Source organism: Plodia interpunctella, chromosome 22 (genome assembly GCF_027563975.2).
Source record: "Plodia interpunctella isolate USDA-ARS_2022_Savannah chromosome 22, ilPloInte3.2, whole genome shotgun sequence".
Lineage (NCBI taxonomy): Eukaryota > Metazoa > Arthropoda > Insecta > Lepidoptera > Pyralidae > Plodia > Plodia interpunctella.
The window spans coordinates 2,644,320-2,661,009 of record NC_071315.1 but is presented as its reverse complement, the minus strand read 5'-3'; the positions used below and the strand labels follow the sequence as shown (position 1 = coordinate 2,661,009).

The 16,690-nt window shown below is 36.9% G+C and overlaps 1 protein-coding gene across 1 annotated transcript; it reads right to left on the bottom strand.

Moving 5' to 3' along the window:
• Nucleotides 1–106: 106 nt before the first annotated feature.
• Cse1 (Chromosome segregation 1) lies at nucleotides 107–16,096 on the bottom strand. Its single transcript, XM_053762534.1, has 20 exons — nucleotides 15,829–16,096; nucleotides 15,034–15,179; nucleotides 14,254–14,446; nucleotides 13,909–14,054; nucleotides 13,581–13,781; nucleotides 12,521–12,691; nucleotides 11,794–11,923; nucleotides 11,063–11,226; nucleotides 10,024–10,213; nucleotides 9,247–9,347; nucleotides 8,631–8,817; nucleotides 7,632–7,788; nucleotides 7,191–7,282; nucleotides 6,757–6,974; nucleotides 5,435–5,532; nucleotides 4,398–4,565; nucleotides 3,855–4,017; nucleotides 3,263–3,352; nucleotides 3,072–3,126; nucleotides 107–2,475 (listed from the first exon to the last, which is right to left on the bottom strand). Exons 1-20 carry the CDS (start codon nucleotides 15,911–15,913, stop codon nucleotides 2,321–2,323), a joined length of 2,910 nt encoding a protein of 969 aa, XP_053618509.1. The 5' UTR covers nucleotides 15,914–16,096; the 3' UTR covers nucleotides 107–2,320.
• Nucleotides 16,097–16,690: the final 594 nt, after the last annotated feature.

Here is a 16,690-nt window from a genome sequence, read left to right as displayed (position 1 = left end):
ATGTATCGCGTCTTTCAGACTAAAAACCCTACTAAAATGCATTTTCTAAAAAAATCAGAATGTCTGTGATTAAATTTAGGCGCTAACTGGTTAATAAAACAAACCATTGAACGAATGAATCATTTATTCAATATATTATAACATTCAGTCTCAGAAGTAGAGAAACTACCATTCATCCTAAATGAAATTTTATGACTTTAGTAATGTTATGAATACAATGTTAATTACGAGAATGTCCCTAAACATTACATTTAATATTAAATCAATACATCTTTTTAGCCATAGTTTCAGTTATAGTTCAGTATCAAAAGTGAGAGTAAAATATTATAAATCCAGTATGATAAAACACTGTTGTGTTAGAATTACATATCTTCAAAGAATAGCATTATATTCAAGATATGAAATCTTATACCGACTACATACTATCGGCGATCGCAGACAGATGCCAACGCGAATGCATGAACATTGCCGCAGTTTGTATAAGAGCTATTATTTAACGTTATAAAAAACCAGCAATGTATGCCGAATCCGTCAATGTTAGGAAAACTGTTTCGCGATAATGTATAGCCGATATTTAAAAAGTTTGTTTTCATTTGTTTAGGAATAGGTTATACTACACATACATAACACTAAACTTACATAAGTATTAAATATATATAACAGTTACGCTCAGCGTTAATTAACACAACAGTGAACAAACAAAACGAGAGACAAAAGTAGCATATACATGCGTGTTAATGCTAAACAAAAATAAAACATGGTCTGTTTCACAACATTCTGATAAAAAATTTGGTAATCTGACAGATTTTTGTAGCAGTTAGCTACAAAAATCTGCCTGAAGTTACTTGCCAGTTAACCCTATCCAACACTTGTGAAACACAGTTTTAACACTGTTTGATATGTTACATATAGGCTATCAGATACTTTATCAGCATGTTATGAGACAGGCTCTTATTCACGCATTTTTAATGCTCTTCTTTATCATGACATGACAACCTACACATGTTTAGTTAATTGATAAATGCATTTTATAATAATACATAAATATTAGAAAGCAGAGTATAATGATCAATTGACGCACATGTCATACATTTGTTACTTATTTCAACACATTTCAACTTTGTCTTCCACCTCAAACTTCACTAACACAACCCTAATATCACAAAAATCAATAGCATGATAATCTAAACATTCATAATAAAAAATAAGAACACACAACAAAGAAAATTCTGTAGAATTTATGCATACTCATCATCATACACTATACTGTTACTATTCTAAGCATAGACTTGTATGTTATTTTCACAATGGATTGCAACATTCAAAATTCAGAAATTTAATACAAAATCAAGGATGATACAAATTGTAATTACTGTGAATAAGATTAATTTCTAATCACTATGAGTATAGATCCATATATTATTATATACATAGAAATGTTTCATAACAAAGTATGTTTAACTGTAAGTAGAGTCTGATTGTGCTTACGTGTAAACAATATTCAAATTATTGTTTAATTTCTTTGAAAATAAAACAAACATTAGTTCTAACCAGTACATTTCAAAACTTTTGTATACAACAAATGTAATTTACTGAAAAGTTATATTGCTGTAAAACCATAAGGATATGGTAAGACGTTTACATAATAAGACTTGTAGGTAAAAGCTGTTTACTTCAATACATCATGTCATTATGATATGATAAGTATGTCTTTCTACATTATTTCCACTAGGCTTGTTTTATTAACTAAATAAAAATGTTAATTATTACCCATGAGCACATGTCACGAATTTAAAACATGTGCATTTACAAAAAACCAGATGAGATGAGAGTACATTCAGATTCAGAGTAGTCATGTTAACGATTGTTCTTCAAAAATAACCATTTTACATTGTTCACTTCAGTAAAGTTCTAGTGAACAATCACATCATGTTGTCCACATCATTAATTCAGCCGAAGACTGCTTATTTAGCCTAAATCACTCACTCATGTTCAAAATAATCATTCATAACTTTGTCACACACCAAATTTGCTTTGAAATTGTATCTTTCTTTTTGTCAGAGACAAAGAAAACTAAAGATCTCATAGCCAAATTAGATAGAACACTCCCATACAACTTCCCGGCCCACTCCAGCTAATATCCCTATAATCCGGGCACAGAATGAGGAACATATATTTCTAACATGCACATCACTTTCTTGTACGAGAAATGGAAGATATTATGGGTCTACATACAAGTTCATCGTTTCCTCTGCCTATGTGACGACATAGTTCACTGTTCACAATACACTTGCACTGTCACATTAGTTACTGGCTGCTGTCAGCAGAGTGCGACGCCGGCGCTGCGGAGGTAGCCCTGCAGTGCGGCGCGGTGCGGCGCTGGGAGCCCCGCCACCAGCCCGGGCACCAGTCCCGGCGACGACCGCGACAGCCGGCCCAGGCTCTCCGCCAGGTAGCGCTTCGGGTCTGCGATGCCTGCGGACCAGTTCTCACGTTACTATGTGGTTAAGTTAATGGTGTTCGCGCTGGTGTACCCAATCAGGGAATAACAATAATAGATCAGTATTAACAATGGCGGCGGCGCGTATACAGTCAGGGTTATCACAAAATAAGTACTTTATGTTAATTGATTACAGACCCTAGATTTTATCAATCTATGCTTTTATATTATTACAAAGAGGTAAGTGTTTGTGAGTTTGTATGTTTGCGGCGGGTAATCTCCGAAACTACCGAACCTATTTTAAAAAATTTTTCACCATTACAAAGTTACATAGTCCAATATTGCTACAGGCTATATTTTATCACAATATTCCTACGGGAGCGAAGCCCCGGGCAACATCTAGTGTATCATACATCACATTAGGAGTGGTGTTCCCTCCCTGCACCTCTCAACGATTGTACTGCATGAAGGTATTAGAAATTTGACTGTGATAATAATAAGTCGATCAGCTGTGATTGGTAGCGGCTCTTACTTAATACCTGTGATAGGTATGAAGTAAGAATCGCTACCAATACCATCTACACTATCTCGTAAATGATTATACAAACATACATTTTTGATCATAACTTACTTGCTAACGGGTCATTCTCGATGCCTTTAGCGCAGGCCAGCTGCGCGTACTGCGCCTAGAATGAAAACATAAATTATTTACAAAATCTTCACAAAATCTAGGCTGTTGTCTCCAAAATTTCGGATGTCTTAAGATGTCACTGTCATACATACTTTATATTATTTTTAAAGATAGATTAATAACAAACGGACCTGGTATCCAGGAGTATCGTCGACTTCAATAAAGTGGTCATCAGGCAGAGTGGTGTCGTCCGTGGGCAGCTCAAACAAGGAGATCAGCGCCTGCAGTAGTTTGTTTCAATTAATACATTTTGATACGGGATGGTATGGGTGTTGGACCATATAAATTAAGATTATCTTACAGGTGTTTATGTAAATAACATTACTATGTCTTTATATGATTTTACAGCAAAATAAATTAAACTGTATAAACAACAGACTTTTTAGGAGACGTCTGTTATTTATACAGTTTTCTTGGTCTCAAATTAATTAAATATAATAAACCTCAATTAAAATAGCATTATATCTTTCTGCTCTGAGCCTATTCTCGGTTATTTCCTCAGTTGTTGACTCTACAAATGTAGAGTCTGCTGGTCAACAATAAAAACCCACATATTGGGTCAAGTCAGTAGTTGGCATGTCGTTCTAAGTTTATCAAGAAGTAAAATTAAAAAAAAAAAAACTTTATTCAATTTAGGACGATATAAGTCACTTATTGATGTCTACCGCCGACACAATTTTGACGCATATAATCTGTGAGGACATGAAGCCAGCACTAGAGCACCTGCAAGAGCTGCGGCCACAGCGGCAGCAGCGGCGCCACGAGGAAGCGGCGCGCGTCACACAGCAGGCGCGCGCAGCCCACCGCAGCCGCCTTGCGCTCCAGCGCGCCGCCCACGCGCTGCAGCTCCGGCACCAGCACGCGCTCCACGTACAGCGCGAACATGCTGCAACCGACCAATAAATACGTCCCCATCCATCACAATGCCATAGTCTGTTTATTGATCGATGTAAACTTAAATCTTTGTATAACCTACTGTTTGTTTTGTAAAACGCTTTATAAGATAATCAATGAAAAAAAAATTAGAAGAAAAAAAAAATTAGAAGAAAAAAAAATTAGAAGAAAAAAAAATTATAACAAAAAAAAATTAGAAGAAAAAAAAATTAGAAGAAAAAAAAATTTGAAGAAAAAAAAATTTCATCGGCTGTCAATGTCAAAGTGTAATTTTCATGGCGCGCTTCTAAGTTGGTCGTCCGATAGCTTTATCGCGTTGTACAAACGTAACAGTGAAACTTTTTTGTATCATATATAAGGATTAATACATACTTGGCCTGGACAGAGTCGACGATCTCGATCAGCTGATCGGCGCCGAAGTGTGCCGCGTAGAATCCCAAGAAGGCGATGAGTCCGCGCACGTATTTGGTGGTCTTTGACGAGGACAGACGTTGGAACAGCAAGGTTATAATCTGTTTTGTGTACGGCTGCATCACTTGTCTGGAAGGAATACAGATTATATGGAACTAGCTGCGCCCCGGGGCTTCGCTCCCTTATGTGTTATTTTAGATTATTTTCTACCCGTGTACCAAATTTCATAACAATCAGTGCAGTAGATAATGCGTGAAGAGATAACAAACATAAACAACAACAAGATAACAAAGCGATAACTTTCGCATTTATAATATTAGTTTGGATCGGGATACATATTATGGCTTTTGGCCGGGACAGATAATAAACATTTGAAGTCGATTATCTAATTCATTTTGACTTAATTATGGTTTTATTTAAATTAAAAAATATATAAATGTAACCACTTACTGCGGATCTTAACTCTAACGTAGATGAAGTTTGTGCCAAATTTGTAGATGCTCAAAAATATTTATTTTTATTTTGCTTTTATTTAAGTGACTATAGGATGGATGGATGTATGTATGTATGTATGTACGTATGTAAATATAGGATGGTTTCTTATATCAGAAGTTCGAGTCTCGGAAAATGTAAGCATGTAATTAAATCACTCTTAATTAAATGGGATTACATTGATTCCAGTCTATTTAATTTTTTATCAGGTCCAGTGAAGAATCTCCACATGTAATGATGTTAAAACTTTTTCTTATTTCCTTTAATTTTAAATAAGTATTATCTTTGACTGCAATTATTATATGGCATGTAACATTTACTGTAAACCTATTGTCGGCTACTGTTAACGTTATATTTATAGTCTATAACATTGGTTACCATAGGACAGGCGTGTTGCCTAGTGTGGGACTAATTGTATAAGCAACATAGCAAATTTATATTTTTCAGTTAATAAAATTTCACTTCAAATAAAGTGTCAAAGAAATGTGAATGACATAGACACTCACTCGCCGAACTTGAACAGCATGGTCTGAACAAGGTAGAAGCCCTCATGATCGTTCGTCTTGGACGCGATCAGCTTCTGGAACACTCCCAGCATCGCGGTCTGAAATAAATGTAGTATTTATTTATTTAACACTTTCAAACAATACTAGATGTTGACCCGGGCTTCGCTCCCGTGGGAATTAGCCTATGGCAATCTTGGATAATGTACCTGTCTAATAGTGAAATAATTTTTGAAATCGGTTCGGTAGTTTCGGAGATTACCCGCCTCAAACATACAAACTCACAAACGCTTACACCTCTTTATAATAATAGTAAAGATAGATACAATACCCTCCGTATTATATTGTATATATCTATACTATTATTAAATTTTTCAAGAAACATATTGTAAATAAGAAAGTAAGTGCAAAGGTTATGTTGTGTACATTTATTAAATAATGCAACATCTAGTACCTAAATAAATAAAGGTGCTGTATGTGCATGGTTTTATTTTCGGCTGTGTCGTCTCGAGTCCTAGGATCCAACCAATCCTAGGGTCGCATCCTAACGCGACAACAGTATTGTCAAAGAAGGTTGACGAGTCCGGTCGGAAATTCACAGACTTCCTAAGTTTACTTTATTTTATTTAGGTTAATTTTTTAATGGATCTTAATGGCTTGTTATAGCTTAGGCCTCCTAAGGGATAACCACGACGAGACAAAAAACAATCACGGGTCTCCCCGTGATTGTGATCACTAATGTCATATGTAATATCACTAACAAAATAACACAGAAAAATATTTATTAACTAGCTTTTGCTCGCGGCTTTGCCCGCGTAAATTTACCTCGGTAACAGTTATTTTTCCAAAGCCACACTTCAAACTACATGTATGCAAAATTTCAACAAGATCGGTCGAGCAAGTAGATCGTGAAGAGGTAACAAATAAACAAACTTACTTTCGCATTTATGATATTAGTTAGGACAATATATGAGCACTGAGCTATCGAGACCATGCCATGCCATTTCGGCTGAATTAATTCATCTCTTTTTTACGTCTCGCGCCGACGTGCGCGTATTTTCATTAGAGAGTAGCGCGGGTTCAATTCCCGCTCGATTCCAGAATTTTTTCATATTATTATTATTTTCAAAAATATAAGTTAAAAAGCGTGCGACATGTACAACAAATCCATTTAAATAGATGCTTGATTATTTTAAAAAGAAACATAATTTCTTGCTTGTAACAGTGGGGTATGTTGATTAGGTAAGAGTACCTGCTACTACTGCTCTAATGAAAATACTGTACGTCTACGAATATATGAGCAGGTGTATCGCGTAATGTCTCACCAGCCGGCCCGACTGCAGCACCACCTCGGCCCTGGCGGCAATGAAGGCGCACAGCAGCCGCACCAGCGGCCGCACGTTGGCGGGCCGCTGCCACAGCGCCGGCGCCACCAGGCACGGCAGGAGCGCGCTGTACGCGTCGTCCGACGACGTCGGGGTCGCCATGCAACCTCGTAGCTCCAGGAGGAGGGACAGCATTTGGAAGACATATGGCATGAATTCTGGAATTCAAATGTTATTTATTTCTTCAGTAACAAAAACAAATACAATTTTTACAAGTGAAAATTTTGATGAGAGGAAAACACTTTTTTTATTATAAAACTGTGATTTTTTTAAAAGAGAATCAATTGTTTTAAATAGTATACATTTCGTGTGTTTTCCTCACAATCACAGAAAATCCACTGCACTGAATGCGACGATATATATAAAAAAAATACCTTGAACGTCATTCTGCAATATTTCTTGGAAGATCGGGAACAGGGCATCTTCAAACGCGGATATGGCATCGGGATTGGATTTCGTCACCAACCTGCAACCGAAAAATCCTACTAATATTATAAATGCAAAAGTTTGTGAGAATGTTTTATATGTATGTATATTCGTTACTCTTTTACGCAAAATCTACTGGACCGATTTTAATGAAATTTCGTACACATGTAGAACAATCTGGAATAACACATAGGGCCTTTTTAATACAAAGTCTTCTGCCTGTTCGCGATAACTACAATACTGCGCGGATTTTCATGCTTTTCACCAATAGAGATTATGTTTCTCGAGGAAGGTTTAAATATATAATTAAGGTTATACCTGCCACGGGCTGCTAATAAACAATAATAATTGACATAAATGACCATCTATCTACCACAAAACATACTCACATGACAGAAAGAGACAGCGTCTCAAACAGATAATGGTTGAAGTGCGGTTTGGAGGGGTTCTTGGCGACGATGGCCAGCATTTGAGCCAGTTTCGGTAACGCTCCGCCCAGGTACGGCAGACCGGCGTCTTGCAGACACGACAGCGTACGGAGAATTGCTGAAATATACCATAAATTGTAAATAGATCCTGACTAATATTATAAATGCGAAATTATATGTTTGTTTATTACCTCTTCACGCTTTACTTCTGCAACTCAACCAATCTTGAAATTTTGCATACATCTTATGCCGGAAAATGGCTGTCCACGTGGGTACACGTCAGTTTACAGTCACGGGCAAAATTTACAACACAAAAAAGAAACAGTTATGTGTGTTCACAATGATAAATTAATATTGGGATTTCATAATAGAACAAATATTGGTTATAAACAATTCTGGCGACTAAAAGCAAGGCAATGGAGTATGGCTACAAAACTGCATTATGGCGCATAAGTCGTACAGATGATTCGTAATACTACGGACTATCGAATCACGGTTGAACGGACACGTCTGGAACGCGCAGTTCAATTTTCAAGATTGTTTCTCTATAGGTCATATATTTATTTATACTAAAAACATACTTATAAATAAATGGCGAACAAGCTATAAGCATTCTCTCCCACCTAAACATTAGGACAAACATTAAAAAAAATTGTGCGGCACAAAAAAGTAAAACAATAAAATCGCCTGTGGATCGAAAGTCTCAGGTTCGTGTTCCTACTCGTGCCATATGAGTTTGTATACCAATCTGATTCATATATAGAAGTTTTCATAGACCACCACTTACTTCTGGTGAAGGAAAACATCGTGAGGAAACCTGCTCACTGGTGGACAGTTTAGTTCACCAGTGTGTACGCGACTACCCGCCACTAGATTGCGGTAAGTAGTAAAAGTCATGTCTAAAAAAAAGAACAAATTAATAATAAATAAGCTAAAACGTATACGTTTCATACCACTCACCCTTCATGACATACTCGTTGTGGTCCGCGGGGGAAGCCGCGTCCCCCAGAGCTGCGAACAGAGCTGTGAGTAGAGCTCCGGCGTGAGGCTCCACAGCGGCCCTCGATACCATTCCTCCGGCTATCAGCTTCTCCACGGCGCACGCGGCGTACGTTCGGACTACGCCTTTGCCGTTTATGTGTTGAATCTGTGTGAGTCAATTGTATTTTTAAAAAATAATTTTTTTTAAAGAATGGAATAGAATTTATCAGTAAAAAATTGTTTATTGGTAAGATGTAAGTATTTAAAAACAAAAATAAAATACAGAAAAAGATATGTGCGCGTTTTACAAATATGTATGTTCTATGCACACACACATATTTTTTTTGTCTATGTCCAATATCCAATACATTGTCAAAAAATATATGTGTGTGTGTGTGTGTGTGCATAGAACTGAGACATGTTTTTCTCTCTCATCCTAGCGTGTTCCCGGTTATATTCGGAGACCAGGATTGGCGTAAAAATATAACTATTTTTCAAAATTTGGCTACAATTTTACAACCCTTTTTGGGTTTAAAAAAGAATATTTTGTTTAATATACAGATGTTTTTGTTGAGTGTGTAGGGCATCAACTTACAATGAGAGGCATGGCTGTGACGAGCAGTTCTTTGGGTAGCAGCGAACGGAAAGTCATGAAGAACTTGATCGCGTCCGCTTTGAGTACTGGTAACTCGTTTACTGTAACAAAGGTTATAGTTTAGATTTAGCCTGTAAACTAGACTAAATCTAACCCTTTCGTTCAGTACTCACACACACTCTAATCAGATTTAATTGCTTTCTCGGTCTTTACCTCTATTGTTATTGTGGAGAAAAATAAAAATATTTTTCAATTTTTGTTTTTCAGCTCAACACAACAACTAACCGGAGAGCTATACATATAGAATAATTAGTCTTACTTCCTCAGTGAGACTGAGACTTCCAGAGTGAGAAAATTCCTGGATTTTAACTTTAGTGCCAGTGTTTGGTACTGATTTTAACCCCCGACGCAAAAAGAGAGGTAGTTTGATTGCTAAGCGTGTCTGTCTGTCTGTGCACTGTAGCTCATCAACGGGCGAACCGATTTGCATGCGATTTTTTTAAATTTGATAGCTAATTTTTATGCGGCGGATCTTAGACATGTTTGATCAAAATCGGTTCACCCGTTCAAAAGTTTAGCGAAATTAATTGTTAATATTCAGTCGTTTTATAAACTTTGCTAGGTTCTTTTGCGAATGCCCGCAGCATATTGATTTGAGGCATCCGTCGATGCGCACCAAAATCATTCTTCGAACCGTCAAAACCGTGCGCATCGAAGAATACAAGAATTAGGCTAAAAACTATGATGACGATAGTAAGTCGAAGTGGAAATTCCCACCGTCCTGCCTCTGCAGCTCGGGCAAGGCGTGGCCGGCGGCGAACTGCGGCAGGTCGACGAGCGGCGACGCGCGCGTGACGCCGGCCGCCTGCGTGGCGCCGCGCGCCGCCAGTGACGTCACCAGGTACATGGCCGCGTCCTTGCCGCGCCACGCCGCCGCCCCGCCCTCGCTGTACTTCGACAGCATCAGCTGCCGGACGTTCAACTCGTCATAGGTTTTCTTTTTTTTTTACAGACAAATTACCGCACTGCGGAAACCTCGCACGGTTTATGGGTGAATTTCACGACCATTTGAACGTGGCGTGTAGCGTTTCATTAGTGTCGCACATAAAAAAAAAATTAAACATTTATAAAACTAACATTGTACCAGTACTTTACTTATTTATAAAATAGGATAATGAAATTGATTACAGTGTATGGTACAATTTAATAAACACTAATGAGAGCACACGGCGGAGTTCAAACCAATCGTGAAATTCACCCTTATCTGTGTTCGGTGAGTAGCTAATACATTTAAAAATAAAGCATTTTGAAAAGATTTATGATTACTGCTATATGTCTCCTGTGTAGTTCTGTAGGAAATTTATTGAGATATTTAGTATCATGTACTTGAGTGCTCCCATACAGATTTAATTAAATAATCGTTCTTCACATGAAGACTTAGGGAATTGGCGAGCCACAAAGGTTTTTTTTTAATGTAACTACTGGCCGAATATGTTAATCATATTTTCCTCATAGCGACTAATATCTAGTCTTGTTGAGATCGCATGTGGCGTGCCATCTATTGTCGAGCAGTGCCTTCTATTTTCAAACTACGAAATTAATAAAGTTTATATTTTTAAAAAGCAAACATATCTGAAATTACTGGCCTAATATACTCATCATCTTGTCCTCATAATGCACAGATAGTATTTTCAAGTCGCAGGTGGTGCGCTAATAACACATCTAAATCCCTCTTATTTCCATTCTATTTTCAAATGCAACCGCCCAGCGACCTAGACATTGACAAAGTTTTTTATTTTTTTAAAAGCAAACATACCTGGACGTACTGGCCGAATATACTCATCATCTTGTCCTCGTAGTGCACAGATAAGGTCTTGACGAGGTCGCAGGTGGCGCGGCGCCGCGTGTCGACGTCAGAGCCCTCTATGTCGCGGCGGACGTACTCCTCCGGGTTGTCTTCGAACAGTTCCATGTCGGATTCTGCCAATTTTTTTTATGAAATTAATAATCATAAGACCAACTCAGTAGGAACCAATCCTGTTCTTAACTTATTCCTGCCAAATCAAATAGAACCAGGTTTGGTATCTAGTTCAAATCTACATATATCAAAAAATATAAATTTACTGATAATATATCAATATAATAATCCTAATATTATAATCAATTATAAATGCGAAAGTAAGTTTGTTTGTTTGTTACTTCTTCAGACTCTATCTACTCAACACCAATCTCCTTGAAATTTTGCATACATATAGTTTGAAATACAGAGGACATTTTCATCCCTGAAAAATAACTGCTCCCGTGGGAAATCACGCGGGCGAAGCCGCGAGCGAATGCTAGTGATGTATATTTTTATGTCATACAGTCAACATGTGTACAGTCAACGGCGCCTCAAGCAACCCTGCATATAACTCTATTCAACGGCTATAGTGATGAATTTGCAATGATTGTGAATCACTTGATGTGTTTACTGTGTGATGGAAATAAATTCTCCTATCTACATTCTGTCTTCTAATTATTCTTATTGAGGTACTTAAAACAGCATACCTCTAAACTCGAGGTTGGGTATGACCACCTTCTCGCAAATGCTGCTCAATGTTCCCGGATCTTCAAACAAATTCTTGTAGCTGTTCTTCTCAGCTATTTTAGCCAAGAATGTCAACGCGTTAGATACCAGCTGTGGAGAGGAAAAACAACTTAAAGGAGTGAACAATAAAGGCTACTTCTGAATGACACTTTACAAAACAAATACTCTTATTGCAATCTTCATACAAAAAATTTTTCATGCATAAACAACTAGTCGCACTTACATTTTACCGCATGTCATTTCTTTAAGACCTCTAGAGCTCAATGGCTGAGGAAGTAACCAGGATAACGCTCAGAAGAGAGAGATTTCTTTAACACACACCGCTCCATATATCTGCTGTGGTCCATCCAGTAGACAGGAAAACAGTATATAGCATACTCGTCGTGTCTCGGCTATCTGAGACACGACGAGTATGCAACATAAATTCTCCCTCGACTAAATACCATCTTATATGTTTACTTACTGCGACATCTTTGGATTTTATTTATTTATAAAACACCTACGGACAGACAAAATATCCGTATGCTAGTCATAATTAGGTTGTTGTGCTTTAAACTATATAAGAGTCCATATAGCTGTCACAAAAGGCAAGGTTTGCGGCAAGAATTCCTCATCGTACTTGAAGGCGGTCACCCATCTCAAATCTGACTACGACTAAGTTGCATACCATCAAATTTTTTCACTCACCGCATCATATTTGGGTTGTGGTCCAGTAGACAACAAAACAGTCCATATAGCAGTGACAAAAGGTGGGGCGTGAGGCGCGAATTCCTCTTCGTACTTGAGCGCGTACAAAGCAGCACATTCACACACTTCTGTGCGCAGTTGCTCCAGAATGCCTGGCTTGTCGTCGTCAGTCTGTAGAGTTATAACATAGTTAATTAAGTAGATTTTTGCCCACTGCTTCGCCTGCGTTTTCCCACAGGAACAGTTATTTTTCTCAGTCAGACTACAGTACTATACTAGACAGACAGCCCTCCCTAGTAAATCCTTCCCTCGAGAAATTCCCGAAACGTCGCTTTTGGCTTTTATTTCGTGGTGTATATTCTGATTTTCAGATTCAGATTCATTTACTGCAATGTCACAAGTGGAAATGAGCAAGGGCACAGCAAGCATTGGGGCAGCTAGATGCCATTTACTTAAATATTTAAAATTGTCGCATTAAATGATTAAAATAATTAATAAGATGAAGGCGAGTTGAAGGTATCACTGGTTGATTTGATCTTCAAAGAATTCTGCAATAGTTCAAAAGAAAAACCTTGAGATGGTTATTAAATATGTGTGTTTTTTTTATAATTTTTATATCATTTGGAATGTGGTTAAATATCTTTATTGCCATATGATGAGGACTAGATCCAATTAATGCCATATTAGTAAGTGGAATTAATAATTAAATACGATTATTTCTTCTATTGTAGTATATATTGTATATTAGTATATAATTCACTGTGTTTCCGTACGAATTTGCAGATTTCCAAAATAGATGACAGTGTTAATATTTTGCGTTTTTAAAGTATGGCCAGCAAGATGTCATTTCGTCTAAATTTGTAAGAATTCTGACACATTTTGCGCGTATGCATAGTATGCTGCAAGCGAAGTCTTAAAGTCGGTCACAGGTTTTAAATGGAAAAACTTCAGATTGTGACAAAATTGACATTATTTTAAAAAACTTTCTGCTCTAGAGCTTAAATTCAAATTTTACGAGACTGAGATTAACTTTGTGAAGTGAAAATTTACTTTTACTCACATCAGTCTCCAAACAGGGCACTTTAACTTGTAGCAAGTTGAGCAGATTGGGCATCCAAATGGGCATGTTATCTTCGAAGAACTCAGGCAGGTCCTGGTAGTTCAGGGAGTGGAACACCTTGCAGATGAGCACCAGGGAGCTGTAGATCACTCTCAGCGCTTGCGGGTTGTCTGCGTGTTTGTTCGCGAGGTCCAATGTGGCCTGATATGGATATATTTGCTTATTTATTAATTTTATTCTCATTTATTTACAATTATATATATATGCCATTATTAAATGAAACAAACCTTAAAATAGATGAATAGAGTGTTAAATTTTGAGTACTCACAACAAACAAATCGGTGAGGGGTTTGGCAAAATTTTCCAATACATGTTTGATCTCCAGCCAGAGCTTCTGTGACTTGAACTCATAGCGGTATCTCTTGAACAACGAGTGGGCCGTACGGAGTATACCATTTATAACGTGGAAGTCACCTGAGGATAAATAAACAACTCCTCAATAAACTCTTTTAAAAATACCCAATCATTCATAAAGAATACCTTAAGCTGAAGTAGTAAGCTGTTTTGTTTCTTTTCGTCAATTTGAAATTCAGGTTTTGATCCCGGACCTCCAAATGGCAGACCACTACACCAAGAAGGTAGTTCTTTATTGTCGTCTTCCTTGTTTACTCACCAGTAGAAAATTTTTCTACCATCTCCGGGATAAGTCCAGGCCACTTGTCCGGGAAATCAGATTTGCCAATGATGGATACAGCGTCACTAAACTGCCTCTGGATGGCTTCGGGAGCTTTCAACATGAGGGACACAATGAGGGTTTTGATGGTGTCTCTGTCTGATTGATGTATACGGTCTGTGCCATCTTCATCCTTTAAAAAATATCCATTATTGAAGTTGTATATGTTATTGAATGTCTAGTCAAAGGGTGCTTTGTAATAACCATTTGTTCACAAGGGCGCATTTTCAACATGCATTAAAGATTTTATTTGTTTATTAAGAATTCACAGCATTACAGAGTAACATGATACAGATTTACAACTAAAGTAAGGCCAATTAATGAATTCACTGTGATTTATCAGTCCACAGCCATCCAAGAACCAAACCAGCAATAATACTGCCAGATGAAATTGATGAAATTTTACATAACACGTCGATATCTAAGTGCTGCAAAAAATTTAATTATATAAAGATAAAGAAATAAATAAATATAAATGATAAAGATAAAAGTGTGGTAGACAAATGAGATTCATACAACTAATGAGAGGTATCACACTGTCAAATTTCAGTATCATTATGAGGATCAAGAATGAAGACATGAGGATACATATACATAGACATACAATGAAATGTCGCCTATGAATTATGCAACTCATATTTATGTCTATCCGTAACAGATCAAGATGTAACTTACTGTAAATGAGTAAAGGAAGTAGCAATAAAAATGTGAAAATCTTACAATGGCCCAATTCCTCTTAATGAAATTTTTAAAAGCAATCGCAGCTGCGATCCTGATGGTCATGTCGGCTGCTTCTTTCTCAATGAGGTGGAGCAGAAGCACTGCATAGTTCTGGTTTAATTCAATACCCTCAAGGAACTTCTCCGCTGCAATATAATAAAATTACATCAATCAATCAATCCATGAATTATAACTTGACATTTCCAGTATAATATTGTTGTCCAAGGCTTCAAAAATTTTTACTTTCAATTTGTGGCAAAAAAAAGTAATTTTAAATAAATAGTTTTTGCCCGAAACTAGGACAACTACTTATCCCACGGATGTAGTATAAGTAGTAGTACCTTAAAAAATCACAGATAACCTTCAGAATTTAAAAATTTCAATTCCAATGTGGACCCCCTGCATCTCAGCCAAGAATGTGACTTCAGAGGGTGAGAGGGTAATTACCAATACATTAACCTATGAAACAATTTATCCGCTTTGTAATTTTATATAAGTACTTATAACATATCCAAAATATAACCAACCTAAGTACCTACACAAGGCATGCATGTCCACCACTACATGGCAACAAGCTATTTCAGCAGTTGGGCACCTAACTAATTTAGTTAGTTATCTAGAAGCAACGAAAATTGCATTTGCTTTTGTGATCAACCATGCGGACGCTATACAGTAAAAATATGGCGTAATTTACACTGCGAACATTGTAAAATCAAAACACATAAAACTAATACATCATAATAATACGTATCTGCATGATCTAGAATACATTTTAAATATAAGAAATTTACTTACCCGGTCTTCTAATATTCGGATCGGGACTCAACGTTTGCTGCAAATAGTTAGCCAAAGTAGCTAAATTGTCGTCTGTTACCTCCATTTCAAAATGAATGCAATGAATCCAAATTAAAAATAAATGAGAACAGTAGCAGCAGCCTAAAATGATAAACTCTAATTTCGGTCTAAATATTCTCTTCAACACCAACAGTTTTCACTTTTCGGTTTGCTTCGTTTTCGTAAATCACTACATACATTTGTGTCGTGTTTTTGACAAACAAATCCAGGGTTGCTATATACTTTTTTCATTATTTTTATAAATAAAATGTAGCCATTATATTTAATTTCAAGTAAAATTAATTGTGACTAAAGATTTAAAATATTCACCAAAATAGTTTTAACGTTAATACATTTTAGAAAATCGCTGTTGATAAATCTACGACAAAGGCTAAACTGCTGGTTGGTTTGGATTCCGTTACAAAAAAATCATACGTCTGCCATACCAATATCACAGAAATATCAATGCAATATCACAGAATATTACGCAAAGCTCAGCGCAGATGGCGCTTCTGGTACAACTAAGGTACACAAACATTGGTAATGGAGGCAAAAAGCGCCAATTTTCAATATTGTTGTAGATTTACGATCAAAAATACGTTCAAGCAATCGTGGTGCGAGCTTAAAGGAAAAAAGTAGGATTTAGTGGAAGTCGAAGTCCTGAAAATAATAACACTAGTTTAGGTTATGTTCTGCATTATTTGGTCAACTGTGGTCATAAACTGATTTTGACTGAAGATCTTACCTGTATGAAGTCCATATTTTAATAAGTCTTCACGTGTGAAGTTCTCCGAGCTTCTTTTCGACCGTTTACAGGCTCGAA